A 15398-nucleotide genomic window follows, 5' to 3' on the forward strand; every position below is an offset into this window, starting at 1 on the left:
AGTGCTCCTGCCACTACTCAACAATATCCTCAATCCAGATCAGCATTTCCCCACCCAAAGCAAACACAGCCTAAAATAGGGCCTGCTTTACTTTTCTGAGTCACTGAACAGTCTGCCAGAACCTCCTCAAGGCTTTCTGCAAGTCCTTCTATAGAACCTTCCAAAATTCCTCCTGTGCCCAAGTTTTTGCTTCCACAACCACCAAAGCTTTTGTCCTGGCCACACAGTACCTCCTTTAGGAGTTCTCTGTGACAGCCAAGCTCTGATGGACTCCTTCCTCAGGTTGACAGTCTCCAGCAGATAATTTTGTTGTCACAGCGACAGGCAACAGTGACCTTCAGGCCACAGCTCCTGGAAACTGCATCTGTAAGTGAGGCCCTGAACATAGCCCATTCTCATTCCATGTCCCCAACCACCCAAGGGATACATGTTAAACTCTTGGAGGTGTGAGTTGATGAAGAAATAGGGCTCTAACAATGTTCCCATTTCACCCTCACTATGTGTTTGGGTTTACTAGGATTATCCAACAGCCTTCTTGCCACCAGATCCATCTCACCATCAGGTGGTGATCAGTTGCATGCATTGAACCTGACCTTGACAGTCCTCGCAGATGGTGGGTCCACTAGGAGGTGGCATCCTGTTTTTCTTTCGAGCTTGACCTTATCAAGCCCAGGGGCTGAGTCTCAATCACCAGACCCTTGCCAATAAGCTTCCCCCAGGCCTGGCTCCAGGGGGGTGCCCTAGTTTTCCTTCTCCGGGCAAGTTTTCCTGATTTGAATGTTGTTTGTCCATCAAAGGTTTTTAATGGAAAAACAACATACAATCTGCAGAGTAAAACACAATATAAAGGTACTGCTCAATGTATGTTTAAAGACTTAGGTCCCACAGTAAGAAATTAAAAGATTGACTAATGCAATACATTCAGATGATCCTTAAAGGAGACAAGCATAGAACCTTAAATAATGGTCTATTTTGTATCTATTATTTACACATTTAACAATACAAATCCCATGGTATCCAAAGGTACTTTTTTGTTATTTAAAGTGCAAAATACACAATGGAATATATTTAAAACCTGTATCTCACTGGATTGCAACTGTTGGAGATGATGCTAAATGACATTAATTTGAGAATTTACAAAATATTACAATTTTCTTTAAATTTTCACAAGTTTCAAGGTCTCATGAAGAGTTTAAGTGATAAAACTTGAATTTTAAACATGCTCAAAAAATTGTGCAAATAATTTTCTCTTAAAATGGCTTCAAATTTGTTGTAGCATCAACTATAGGTCATGGTTTAAAAAGAAAAACTATCTGCACTAAACGTAGCTACATGACTCACTGATCACTTGGTCCGAGACATTTAGAATTCAGAGACTGTAACTGAAAGTTTGCCTATTTTCTCCTCATTTATATTATTCAATTTAGAATTCCTATCTACTTCCTAAACAGCTGCAACTCAGTTAGATATTGGCTTTAGAGTCCAAAAGATGTTCTACAAGGTACCATGCCCATATCCTTTTGAAGTACAGCGGAAGTGACAACCTTGATTTCTTTACTGTATTGTGTGTAAAACTGGTAATCTAACCAGTGACAAATTTTGCAGACAAATTTATTTTATTATTTTTTTAGGAAAGAACAAAAGTAAGAGCAAATTTTATACATTAGAATGATTCAAACTAGACTTTACAATAGTTGTTGAAAAAAATTATTTTACCAGAAAAATGTGATTATATTTTTGCCTTTTTTTTCACATTTGGCAATAAATATCAAACATAGGACATTAATACATAGCAAATTAGACTTTACAATAGTTTTGTGCCTGTTAGAAAATTTGTGACAAAGAAACACTTGCAATTGTGAGCATTTTCTTAAGGTAATACCTCTTCATTGTAATAGTTTATAATATTTTAAAGGCTCATTCACCTTCGCTTTACATTACTATAAGAAAGAGAATGCTCTTAATGTGAAGTCACAAAATGTAAAATATGAAAGGAATGAATGAAATGGGATTCGGCCTTGGTGTACTGTAGCTAACACAAAGTTCGTGTTTAAAAAAGAGGGACATCAGTTTTATGAAGCCTGTCCTAGAAATAAGCATTTCACTCCATCATGGCAAAAAGAGAAAATGGGATTGAAACAATTCTTCATAAGAATATTTGGGGATGGGAAATGAAAGATTGTTGGGTTGGTAGTGGGGGAGCAGAAATTGCTGAACTGCTGAATATGACTTTATTTTATTTTTACAAGAAATAAATGAAAAAAGAGGAGGTAAAGCTGGGGTGGGGTTGGGGGTGGGTGGGGGGTGGCATGTTTATCACTATTCGAGAACAATCTTACACAGCTTTCTTTTGTAATTTTTTTTTTCATGCAAAAATCATGCGGCCAATTTGTTGATGTAAGTGACCTGAACCTCGTGGTTTGCTATCTTATTTAGCCATTCACAGCAGAAACACCTGAGTTAGGGTTAGTGTAGTAAGACTATAGGAAGATAGTAGTTAAGGATAGGTTTTATAATCCAATATATGTTAAATTTCAAGTGTTGTTTAGTGTCTACCTTCATATAGCTTCAATGATACATTCTAGGTCTAACAGAAACAGGACAGAGCAGTCAGAGACAGAAACAGTATTTTACTATATAATGTATTACAATACTGCAGATCAGATCTAGTTAGTGTATTTCTGAAGTAGAACATATTAGACATGTGTAACTAACTTCATGTTAAGCTATAGTGCTGTTCTAATACTGGTGTTGCTGTATTCATTTGAATTGTTCTTTTGTTGTCTGGAGGTGGGCTCCCTCTCTCAAATGGCCTCTAACATATTTTCCTTCCCTGTCTGTTTCTTGTCCTAGGAGGTGAATTAGTGTTGCCCATTATAACGGTGGATTCCCTAGACCCCCCATCTATTGCCACTCACTACCCAGTACTCCCCCCGCCCCCCACCACCTACCGTCCCTTCCTCACCTTGCTTGAAACCACCAAAGAGTCTGTCTCCTTGCCCAATGGTCGGCCCCCCTGCCCCTTGGACCAAGAGGACTGTGAGGAGACCATTGAGGTGTCGGCTTATGGTTCTGGGGAGATGACTGAGACAGATGACGAGGACTATTATAAAAACTTCGCCCTGGTCACTGATAGGACTGTCCTCCCTCCTCCCCCAGCAGTTGAGGGTGGTGTTCAGAACCCCCAAGACCGCCATTTCTCTCAGTACCCCATCTCCCACCGCCCACCTTTCTCCTCCACCCCCACCGCAAACCCAGACCAACTCAATCCTCACATCAAGCCAGCTGCTGGTGGCAGCAGCAGTAGTAGCAACAATATCCCTGCAGGCAAAATGAACAACCGGGATCGGGTGCTGCTGCCACCAGCCCACCCCTCGTTAGATCCGGGCCACCGCAGAATTCCAGGAATAACCTACCCCCCAAATTTCCCCCATGTTCCTACTCCAGATCCTACATCTCCTGAGAGAGGACTTCCTGGCGCCGTCGAGGTGCAGCAGTCCAGCAGCACCACTGGGATGGTGGTGGGCATCGTAGCCGCCGCAGCCCTCTGCATCCTTATCCTGCTCTACGCCATGTACAAGTACCGCAACCGAGACGAGGGCTCCTATCAGGTAGACCAAAGTCGCAACTACATCAGCAACTCGGCAACACAGAGCAACGGGGCTCTGGTAAAGGAGAAGCAACCCAGCACTGCCAAAACTGTCACCAAGAACAAGAAGAACAAAGACAAGGAGTACTACGTCTGAGGAAGTGCTACCATTGCAGAGACACACAGAAGATGCACTTAGATAAGGAAAGAGGCAAGAGAAAGATGGAGAGAGAGAAGGCAGTGCCTCAACAGCAAACACAAACTGGCTAAATTATTTTAAACTCAGTATTGTCACGAAGCTATTTAAGTTACCTTTAATTACTCTTATCAGAAATAGGCAGTAAAGGAAGATGGCATCATACAACGTTCAGACCTTTGTTTATTGCTTCTAATAATTTGGACAATTGTGACTAAATGTTAACCCTGGTGTTATTTAAGAAAAGGGTGCTACAATTTCAACATGTACTGTGCCAATAACTATTTAGCAAGTGACTGTTAGTCCGTGATTTATGAATTAGCAATTTAAAAGAAATTAAAAATCTGCAGTACTGTAGGAAATAAAAAGAACAGTATTTGTGTACTGCAAAGGTCTAGCATGATGTGAAGATCAAAGGAGTAAAAACATCAGCAAATAATTTTCTAACTAGGCTCAAAAGAGCAACTTAGTATCCCTTTGTGACATTATTATACCCTCATTTTAAAAGAAATAGTCAAATTTGGCTCTTCAACGTTTGTGTTTTCCAACATCTTTTATCACTAGATCTCAGGAAAGGTTTTCTCTCTCTCCCTCTCGATGGATGGAGCACCCTGTTTCTCTCCTTGTCTACGTTGCTGAGCAACTGATGCAACGCGAACTCTGCCATGTTTCAAGCATGTAGTATTCATTTATGAAAATGAGATTTAAAAAAAACAACTGTTTTTCTTTTTGTGGAGTTTAAACGAAAAAAATGAACAAAATTTTTTTAAACGATGACAATTGATGATCATAACGTTAAAAGTAGCAACTATGTGAGATACCACCACTCCAACGTAACAGATGCTAACTTGTACGTTTAGCCACCAAAAACTTGTTGAGGCCAAAACCCCCTTTGGTCTTTTGTTCCAACAGATGTGTGTCGTGTGTTTTGGGGAGGGGGTGCTGAGATACCCCGGTGTGGGCCAGCATAGAAACTGTCACCTCCTCACAGTTACTAATCGCCGAAAAAACAGAAAAAAACTCCAGCAAACCAGTTGAACTCTGTTCTATATAACTATAAATATATGTAAAGACGTTGCAGAAACTTATGGACCTAAATTGCGAGTCTATAAGTGGGTTTGCTGACCATACAGAATGAAGATGGACTTTAGGATTTTATGACGTTGGAACAGCTTCAACAACCAGTCCCCCTCATCCTGGACATCCCTCGCCTTCCCATGAACAATACGACTGAGAAAATGCCTCGCTGCAAGAGTCAGTCGCTTTATTTTTTGGGTTGTTTTCTGAAAAAATAAACACGACACATTTTATGGTAAGACAGAATTCAGTTTCTTGGAGCTCCACTGCGGAGAGAAGAAAAACAGACTGTGACTTTTGCCCTTCTCTTGCCTCAATGGACTGTCGGCAGCCAACGGGCAAAGCAAACTTTGTGAGAAGAGCACACAAACAAAAAGGAGAATGGCATTTCCCTGAAAGATGTACAACTGAACTCTAGTATTCAAAATTTCTCAACTCTATTAAAAAAAAAAGTAAACTGAACCGTAAAAAGAAAACTCCTGAAACAAGTTTGTGAAATGTCTAAATATTTGACTCTCATCCCATTACTAAGACAAATGTGTTTTCCCTACCATCATTCCAGTCTGGAGAAAAAAATGACAATGATTCTGGGATACTGAAATTTCTATGTATTTCCTTTTTTTCTGGTAATTGAGTTTTTCAGTTATGAACATACAACATGTCTCTTTTTCTATAGGGGATACATTTTTCCTTTACTCCATTCTTTGTCATCCCAATTTTCTTCCTTTTTTTATAAATTTGTTTTGTCTTGCATCAATTCTTTGTACGTCAGATATTAGTTTCCATGTCCAGTTGAAAAAGTTAGTTATGTCCACGTTCCATTTTTATTTTGTTTTATATTAATTCCTGTTTCTGTGCCGTGAGACGATGGCAGCCATTTCATTTGAAGGACTCCATGATTTACTCTCATGTCATGTTTGTCTGGTTCCTTTCCTTTTCCATTCCAAACATGCTTCTCCCAGTATCTTCCTGTTCTTTCTAAATGTTATTGTAAAGTGTTCCAGTGAGATGACTAAATATGTGTACATTAACAGAGGGAATACACTTGGTAATATACTTCTTAATCTCTGCGTCACGTGGTCTGTTCATGGTCTCCGTGCCTTCTAACCCTGATTTTTACTTCTTTCTTGCTTTTTTACAATTTTATCATCACCTGGACTGTACTTAAAATTCTCAGAGGCTGTAATCACCAGCCAATATCTTGAATTAAAGAAAACCTTAAACGTCACAATACTTGCTAAAAGTAGTTGTAGTTTAAAAACTGACAAGTGCAAAACCTGTCCTCTGTAAAGAGGAAATAGAAAAGCCCAGTCAGGCAAAACCTTTGATTTACTTGCTCCTCTTGAATGAAGGGTCACTTCAGATCGATACAAAGTTGATTGAGTGATTACCTTTTTGATGATGTCGTTCTCCCTCAGCAGGCAAATTGTCTTCCAGGAAGACAACACTGCGATCCAAGAGACAACATGGGTCATTTAGAGATTTGAAAAGAATTAAAAAGGATGCTGCTAAGTTCAAGTTCAAAAATCTTTATTATCCCCAAAGGGCAATTTGTTTCACAGTCAGTAGACACAAAACATCTGTACTAGACAAGACATTGAGACATTAAAATAACTACAGAAATCATCAGTCTTCATTGAGAAGCCTGAACACTACAGGTTTTTCAGTCTGTTCATTCTACATCTGGGCAGCAGATACCTGCGTCCAGATGGAAGCAACCTGAACTCACCATGGAGTGGGTGATCAGGATCTGCCAGAATCAGCCTGGCCTTGTCTACTGAGCTCACCTTGTGTAGGTCAGTGAGGTTCTGTAGGGCTATGCCAGCAGTGTTGCTGAGAGTTTGTTCCTTTTTTTGCGTGTCAAAAGTCCAAACCAACAGATGAAGGCAAAAGTTAAAAGAGACTCAATAAAACATGATTAAAACATTTTCATAAAAGTAGAATCAGCATTAAAACCACAGAACTTGCAATAAAAATACATTCACTGGTGGACCTTCTTACAAAGTGAGTGCACACTCACAAAGGTCAGTTTGTCATCGAGAACCAGATATTTATATTGCTGCACTACCTCGACAACCTCACCGTTAATGACCACAGGAGCAGCAACTGAATCAGAATCAGAATGTTAATTATCCTTGCACTGTGAAGTACAATGAAGTTAATTTCCCTACAGCCATTCTAAAGATGGACAGAAGTGTACAGGGGGTTGCAGCTTCTAAGATGTGCTGTCCCTGTTGCTTAGATAAGATAAAGGGAAGAAAACATAAGGAGAGAGGTATTAAAAAAAGATCTCTTGCACCTTGTCTTTGACAGGGCACAGTTTGAGGAATCAAAAAAAATCTACCACAGCAAAGCAACATAAATAAACATAATACATATGCATGTGGAGTGGGGAGGTCAGCGGAGGTATTGAGTTTGAGGGAAGGTTGTAGCACTGCACAGTCCAGAGCCCCCACCACCACCACCACCCCCGGCCGCCATTGCCCTGATAAGAGGTGTTTGTTTATCATCCAGCTCGGTTGAGCTCTGCCACAGGTCCACGACCTTGGGGAAGGGACGGGATGAGGAGGGGAGCAAAGCAACTTTGTTTCCATAACATCCAAGGAGAAATTGAGATAGTCACCCTTCCAAGGCCAGGTCCAGATTCAAATATCAACATTGTTTGGGGTCAGGCTGAACTCGTAAATTTCCGTGTCTGCCTTAGCAGTCTTGCTAGTACATTCTCTCATGGCAACTCCAAACAGCCGAATTTGATTACTTACACCAAGTCGAGCTTACAACGTCTCCCAAGATTTATTCCTTCCAACCGTTCGTGGACACTGCCAGGAAAGTTCCACAGTCCTGATAAGGATCAGCCTGCTCAGCTTCTGATACAGCACCACATATAGTTCGCACATACCTGTAGTCTGAGTGCTGCCAAGCTCGGCATATTCTCCACATAATTTATCAACAATCCAGATTTCCACCAACTCCAAACAGTAAAATCCAGTTATCATAGATCCAATTATGTTTCTGTCGAGGTAAGAGGGTTCTCCTTCACCCTGACTACGTGTAGAGAAAAATGGATACATTTCATTGAAAGACCAGCTGATCAAATCCATCATTAAACAATTCGGAAGGTATAAAAAATAAGGGGGCTCTGAAAAAGGTTCACAAGACAAAGAGCAAAGCAGGGACAGAGCAGAGGAGGACGCGTCTACCTATTACCGATAGGACAGGATGACAGAGTCATTAGCAAACTTTAAAATGTGATGCTGTGGAAAGTGGCTGCAACAATCATTTGTATAATAATTTATAATGCATTCACAATCACAAGGCCGTCCAGTTAACATATCTAGCAGATAGTGTGTTGTGAAAACAGCTCCCCACCAACACCACTATCTAAACACAAAATGAAGGAATTTTTAGAAAAGTTAAGGGTTTTAAAATGTTCGGTCAGAAAAAAGGCTCAGATTTTTAGAATTCTATGAAAGGGTTAAAAGTGAAAAATATCTTACCTGTTGTACATAGTTTGTTCAACAACCTCAGTTTGGAGAAATTGTTTAGTTCTGACCAGACTAACAAGCTTATGGCTGGTTTGAGCAGGACAAAAACCAAGATGGATTGCTACTGTCTTAAAACAACTCCAATTTGAAATATTTCATAGCAGCTCATACTAATGCTAATTTATGAACGTTTACATGAACATCAAGTCATTACAGTTATTTAAATATAATTGTATAGTTATTTGCAAGCACAAATAGCAACAGCAACTAAATATGCACATTCTATTCTGTTTGTGTGCATCTGTCTTTAAATCATACCAAACGTTCCTGAACAGATCAGGATCCGTGCTAATGCAAGAGTGTTTCTTGAGTAGCGTAACATGTACCACTGTGTTTGTCAAAACTGAGTCTCAAGACTCTGGAGGACTAAAACACATTTCCTTAAAAAGTTCTCAGTATTCAGCACTGTCTATAATTTTGTCCAATTTCTCAGATGTTGCGGATAAACATAAACCTTCCTATATGTCCTATATGATGATGCAACCACAGCCATGCTTCCCTGTAGAAACAGTGTTCTGATGGTGATGACAGTTGTTTAGTTGGCACCACACCTTTTGTTTAAAAGACATGTCCAGTCTAGGCCTTGTTTTTATTTATAATTATTAAAGTTTTTTGTTTTTTGCTGGGGCAGCACGGTTGCGCAACTGGTAGAGCTGCTGCCTCTCAGCAAACAGGTCGCTGGTTCAAACCCCGGTCCAGGGGCCTTCTGGGTGGAGTTTGCATGTTCTCTCCGTGCATGCGTGGGTTTTCTCCGGGTACTCCGGTTTCCTCCCACAGACCAAAAACATGCATGTTAGGCTGATTGGTAACTCTAAATTGTCCCTAGGTGTGAGTGAGAGAGTGAATGGTTGTTTGTCTCGTTTGTCTCTATGTGGCCCTGTGATGGACTTGCGACCCGTCCAGGGTGTACCCCGCCCCTCGCACAGTGATTGCTGGACATGGGCACCAGCGACCCCCGTGACCCAAAATGGAATAAACGGGTAAAGATAATGGATGGATGGATGGATGGATGGATGGATGTTTTTTGCTGTTTTTTTGGTAACAATAGAGCCAAGTGTTTTGGGGAGCACAGCTTAAAGTTGTCCAATGGACCATTTCAACCCCAACCTTTGTGATTTTAAATTTCTACTCAAATGGTTAGTCAACAGTATTTTTTGCATTCCTACTATATAGATGCACAAAGAATGCTGAAATATCTAATAACACAATTCAAGCAATTCAGAAACATTCAGCACAATACACTTTCTGTTTATTGAAACCACTTCATGTTGCCACATTTGAGTTTTAGTTAGCTTAAACTGGGGCTTTATTGTACTCTTCCCATTTCTAACATCTAAATTACAAAGATTTGCACTGGTGATACAGAGACTGCAACAAGAATCCAGTTATCTTGGTAAAAATGTGTAAAAACTATGGTGAACAGATGCTAATGAACCAAAACCTTGAAGCAATCCTTGAACTCAAGCTCAGTCTTCACCAGCCTACCAACCAACTGTTTTTAACAGGACAGAGGTAAGTACTCCACTGATGCAGTGTTGATTTATTCATAGTGCTAAAGCTTGAAGTGTTTCTACTCCAAAATCAATTTGATTGTCGTCATTGTAGACCTATAAAGAAGTTTTTAATCATGATTTTCACTTTCTGTACTCGTTTATTCTAAATAGTACAAAATTGAGAGGAATTTCACAGTAGCTTATTTATTCATGGAAAATATATACTTATACCATCTGGTATATACACTATACAACTTTCTGGCAATAAATAATTGTAAAATTTGTGATTTTTGTACAGACTTGACTTACCACATGTTTGCTTGTTTTCTACTACATCTGCACAGGTTTGTATTATAAAGCATCAAACATTGTACATTTACACAGATGGTCTTTAATGTAAGTGACTGTCTCCCACTTTGAGCATCAGCTAACTTGATTTCCCTATCACAAACCCTGCAACACACTCATTTTTATACTCACTTGTTCCTTTGCAAAGTGACGTACAGGTCAAGGATGAGAGGCAGGGTACTGGACAGGTCACCAGTCCATCAAAGAACAATAAAATGTGGATGACCCAGAGAGTGGCTAACGTGAAAACTTCATAAAGAAAGAAACCAGCTGGGAGTTGAACCTGTGACATCTGAGCAACCCGCAAACACTCCCTGTTTTTTCAGAAGCACTATGTTGTCTAATGAGTTCCTAAAAATGCTTCAAAATACCTCCAAATGACAAACTGAAAAAGTACAAAATTAGAAATATACACTAGAAAGCAAAAACACAAAGTTTGTTTTCTCAGTCATCCAGGTATATAACAACAAAAGGCCTCAGACTGACGAAGCCTCTTGGATGAGGGGCGAAACGTTTCTTTTTAACAAAAAAACGAAGACTAGAAAGCAAAGTTCATGCTCAGTCATCCAGGTACAAAATCCAATAACGGTCAAGTCAGGTCATCTGGACAGTGTCTTATGTGGAAAGACACCCACTATCTGGAGGGCTTCATCAGTCTGAGGAATCCCAAGTAAACTGTTTCCCCACTAAACAGTGCACTCCTTTAGTGGACCAACCAGTTTGCTGGTGATAAGATGATTTCTGGTGGCTGCCCTGTCCCCTGTCAACTCCTTCCAGGCAGGCATCCACAGCCAAAGTGGTTCAATACACTGCAAGACACTGTACTGCTTAGTGGGGAAACAGTTTACTCGGGACTCCTCCGACTGATGAAGCCCTCTGGATAGAGGGCGAAACATCTTTCCACAAAAAATAAACTGTCCAGATCACCTGACTAACCAATATTGGATATACACTAGAAAGTTCCAAGAGGAATTTTGTTGGAGACTACCATGTGGTAGTCATTTTAAAATTTAGATGACAAAAAAAAATGCCTTCATTTTGATATATAATATGTGTATCTTAAAAGATGTAGGAGGAAGAGTTTTTTGAAGACTTGCTGTGTTCAGGGACCTCTTCACTCCATGTAATGTGACCTCAATGTGGCAGTTGGAAGCTGTTAAAAGTTCTGTCAGTGTTTTTCAAAGAGAGAAACAACGTCTTTGTTTGCAAATTACATCGCCATGGTACCTTGAAATGCCAATAAAAGTAAGAGCGCTCATCACAGTGCCAAACCGGTCATTTTGATATAACATTTTTGGGGGGGGGGGGGGGGGGTACACATTGCGGTTCCAGCCTCATTAAAGTTGAAGGAAGAGCCAGACCCTTTTCCAAATCAGAATCAAAATCAGCCTTTGTTGTCAATGTTGCTGTCAGTACAGCCCATCCAAAGAAACTCAAACTACGAAACAACATCATGGGTAGACGGGGTGCCTGAGGCTGCAGCCTCATGAGAGGCACTGCCTTTTCATTACATAAGGAAAAGGGAACACGAGGAAAGGGGAGGTTAAAAAATCATATCTCACACTGTTTCCCTAACAGGAGACAGTGTGAAGCTGCAACAAAAACCTCAGCACAAAAACAAAATGCAACATACAGATGACATCAGACATATGCATGTGGAGTTAGTGAGGGGGAAGTGAGAGTGGGGAGCTCCCAGCACAGGCTGCCCAAGAAAGCGTTGCAGCCACCTGGTGCCTCACATCCAATCTAGGTTACTGCAGGTGGATAATAATAGGGTGGCTGCCTTAAGGCTGCCTTTCTAGGCAGTCCCTAATAAATATTCACAGCCTTTGCCAAGACACTTAAAACTGAGCTCAGATTCATCCTGCTCCCCTGATCACTCATCAGATGTTTGACTTGGCTAAGCAACTTAATTGGAATTGGCACACGGTAAATTCAGTAGAATGGACACGATTTGGAAAGACACACATCTGTCTGTACGAGGACGGAAAGGTCAACAATTTCTGCAGCACTCCATTATTCAGGCCTGCAGGTGGTGTGATGCACAAATGGTTGTCCCTCTGGAACGTTCTCTTCTTCCATAGACCAATTGTGACTTTGACAGAACTCCTTAGAGTCATGATTGGGTTCATGGTCAGCTCCCTGACTCCTTGAAACCCATCACTCATAATGAGGAGCAACTGTGTTCTGAATAAGACCTCGCCAAGACTCTGCAAAGACCATCAATGTTCTTGCTGATTTTTGCAGCAGGTTGTCATTCATTGAGAAGGAGGAAATGCTGAGACAGCATTGGAAAGCCAACACTGAACATGTTTACAAGATAAGACAGAGCAGACTATACATTTTAATCAATCTTGGGCCTTCAGTCTCTGAAGCAACATGTGCAAATGTCTGCAGTGGAAATCGCAGTTTTGCAACCATCTGTTGGAACAGCAGCATCAGAGCCAAAGACTCAAAGAAACTGAACAAATTGATAAAGAAAGATGGCAGTGTGCTGCAGAGTGCCCTGTGCTCCCCAGAGATGATGATAGAAGGAAGAAGCCGCTCAACATAATGGATGGCGCTGCACACCATCTGCACATTTTAGCAATGAGCCAAAGGAGTAACTTCAGATGGTGACTTCTTTTTAGCTCTGCCGCAGCAAAAAAGAAGGTCACTGCAGGAGGTAATTTTCAATTCAGCTTTTAGTCCAAAGAATCTTACAGACACTGGTTTATATACCAAGAAAAAGTCAAGCGTGTGTGTTTTGTGCTTTCTAGACCACCCCCCAAATATGCTTCTTCATAAAAAAGTTAAGCAGAGTTACTCAAAGGTGCTTGCAGATTGCTTGGATATATTCTCAGATTTATTCAAAGGATCAAATGCAAAATTTTCTGTTTGTCACGCTGGAGAGGGAGGTGGGTTAGTAAAAGAACGGAAAGAAAAGAGAGCAAAACGTCCGTGCTCCAGTTTGTGAGGTGTTTCCTCTCCATTTCATCATCCAATCTTCATTCCAGCTGAGAACAGAACCCTGTGGCTGTATTTCCCATTTGCTCACCAATCTGTAAAATATGATGTGCACGCATGCACGGATCACTCAATGATGAGACCTCTCAGATATTCCCCCACTGAAACTGATGAATGTTCCTCTTACGGAGAGAGGTTTGCTTTTTTTTTCCTGCTTTGTGTTCCACATTCACAGAATCCAAAATAAGTGTTGGAAATAAATCTATACACACCTGAAGACAGAGCTTTAAAGTCTACAACCCTCACTTATTGAAGTAAAGTTTGATTGTTTTAGGAGACAGACAAAAAGATCATGTTTGGGTGTTTTGTACCACTGGTGACAGCTGGGAGTAAAGTTTTCTTTTTCATTTTATACTTTGACATGAAATTTTGTTTGTTCCAACCCCCCAAAGGAAAACAACATTATTCAGCATAGGCAGCTTGAGTACTTCCAGCTAGTTTTGCGTCTGTTCTAGAGTCTCCTACCAAAGTGGAACATGCCAGGAAAACCAGAAAGCCAATGAAAAAGAAGTTCACTGAAATGACCACCCACAGCACATTTTATTTTCATTCATTCATTCAGTCATGAGGACTCATTTATAAGAGAGAGCTGTTTTAGACAAACCACACATAAGGTGCACACAACACTAGACAGCAATAAAATGCTTATAAAATAAAAAGTAAATAAAAGTAGTGTTATAAAACCGAATAAAATCGAGCTACATTATTTTTTTTGTTTTTGACACTGTGGATCATAACATCTTGTGTCATAAACTCTCAGAAATTAGTTTCTCAGATCACATCATTGGTTGGTTCTCTAACTATCTCTCAGATTGGAGGCAATGTGTTCAACATAATGGTACTTCCTCCAGTTATTTAACAGTCAATAATGGTGTACCACAAGGCTCAGTCTTAGGACACACCCTCTTTACAATCTACATAGGTAATGTAGGTCAGAGCATCCCTGATGCATCCTTACATTTCTATGCTGATGACACAGTTGTTTATTATCGAGCTAAAACAGTTGCTAAGGCTTTCCAGCTTTTGCAATCCGCATTTGACATCATCCAGTCAGATTTGTTCCGCCTCAAACTTGTCTTAAATGCCGATAAAACCAAAGGGATGCTTTTTTCAAACAGGAAGTCAGTCCCAGCAGTTCTTCCTCCGATTTTATCCTCAAATGGTGTCCTGATTGAGTTTGTTGATTCCTATAAATATTTGGGTATTTAGGTCAACTCGCATCTCTCTTTTAAGCTCCACGTGGAAAACCTAGTAAAGAAACTGAAAGTTAAACTGGGTTTCTTCTTCAGAAACAGATCCTGTCTAACTCTGAATGTTAGGAAATGCCTTGTATCTGTGACCTTCCTCCCCTCCATTGATTACGGTGACATTATTTACATGAATGCTCCTACAAGAACCCTGCAGATGTTGGATGCTGTCTATCATGGTGCACTAAGATTCATAACTGGCTGTGATTATCGTACCCCCCACTGCACCCAGTATTCACTGGTTAACTGGACATCATTAACTTCACGAAGACTCTCCCACTGGTACATTTTCATCTTTAAATCACTTCTTGGTCTGTTGCCTTCATACATCTCCTCCTACATGTCTCTGTGTGAGTGCAGCTACAGAGTGCGCTCTCAGGACATTATTACCTGCAGTGTTCCCTCAGTGCAGACTGAACTTGGCAAAAGGGCCTTCTCTTACTCCACTACCGTTTCTTGGAATATTTTGCAAAAAGATCTGAAGCTCTCGACCTTGACCTCTCTAAGTGGCTTTAAGAATCTGTTGGACTCCTGGCAAAAACCAACGCAGACATGTTCCTGTTTTTAGTTTTCTACATTCGCCTTAGAATCTAGCTGTTTTTGCTATGTTTTTTGCCATCTTATTGTAATTTATTTTTTTTTAAAAATCTGTATGCCTTTTTACAATTGTCTGTTGTTGTTGCTGTTGTCCATTGTTGTCATCATTCTTTGTTGAAATCAGGTCTCTCTTGTAAATGAATCCTTGAGGCTCAATGGTATTAACCTGTCTAAATAAAGGTTGAATAAAAAAAACATTATGAAACAAGGTAAAATACTAAAAGCAGGAACATGTCTGCATTGATTGTTTAAAATCCTTTAGAGAGGTCAAAGTCGACATCTTCAGCTCTTTTTGCAAGG

General features: G+C 40.3%; 2 protein-coding genes across 3 annotated transcripts in view; both read left to right on the plus strand.

Moving 5' to 3' along the window:
• Positions 1 to 3985, plus strand: part of LOC119408335 (neurexin-1-beta) — a 447382-nt gene extending 443397 nt beyond the window's left edge. For both annotated transcript variants that reach the window (XM_037675133.1, XM_037675141.1), the window contains one exon: positions 2854 to 3985. In XM_037675133.1, coding sequence (XP_037531061.1) covers positions 2854 to 3746 — 893 coding nt within the window. In that variant the 3' untranslated portion in view covers positions 3747 to 3985. The remainder of the gene's footprint in view (positions 1 to 2853) is intronic.
• LOC119414734 (neurexin-2) overlaps positions 1 to 15398 on the plus strand; it is a 1264057-nt gene that overhangs the window by 847495 nt on the left and 401164 nt on the right. The window lies entirely within an intron of this gene.

Source organism: Nematolebias whitei, chromosome 1 (genome assembly GCF_014905685.2).
Source record: "Nematolebias whitei isolate Nwh7 chromosome 1, NemWhi1, whole genome shotgun sequence".
Lineage (NCBI taxonomy): Eukaryota > Metazoa > Chordata > Actinopteri > Cyprinodontiformes > Rivulidae > Nematolebias > Nematolebias whitei.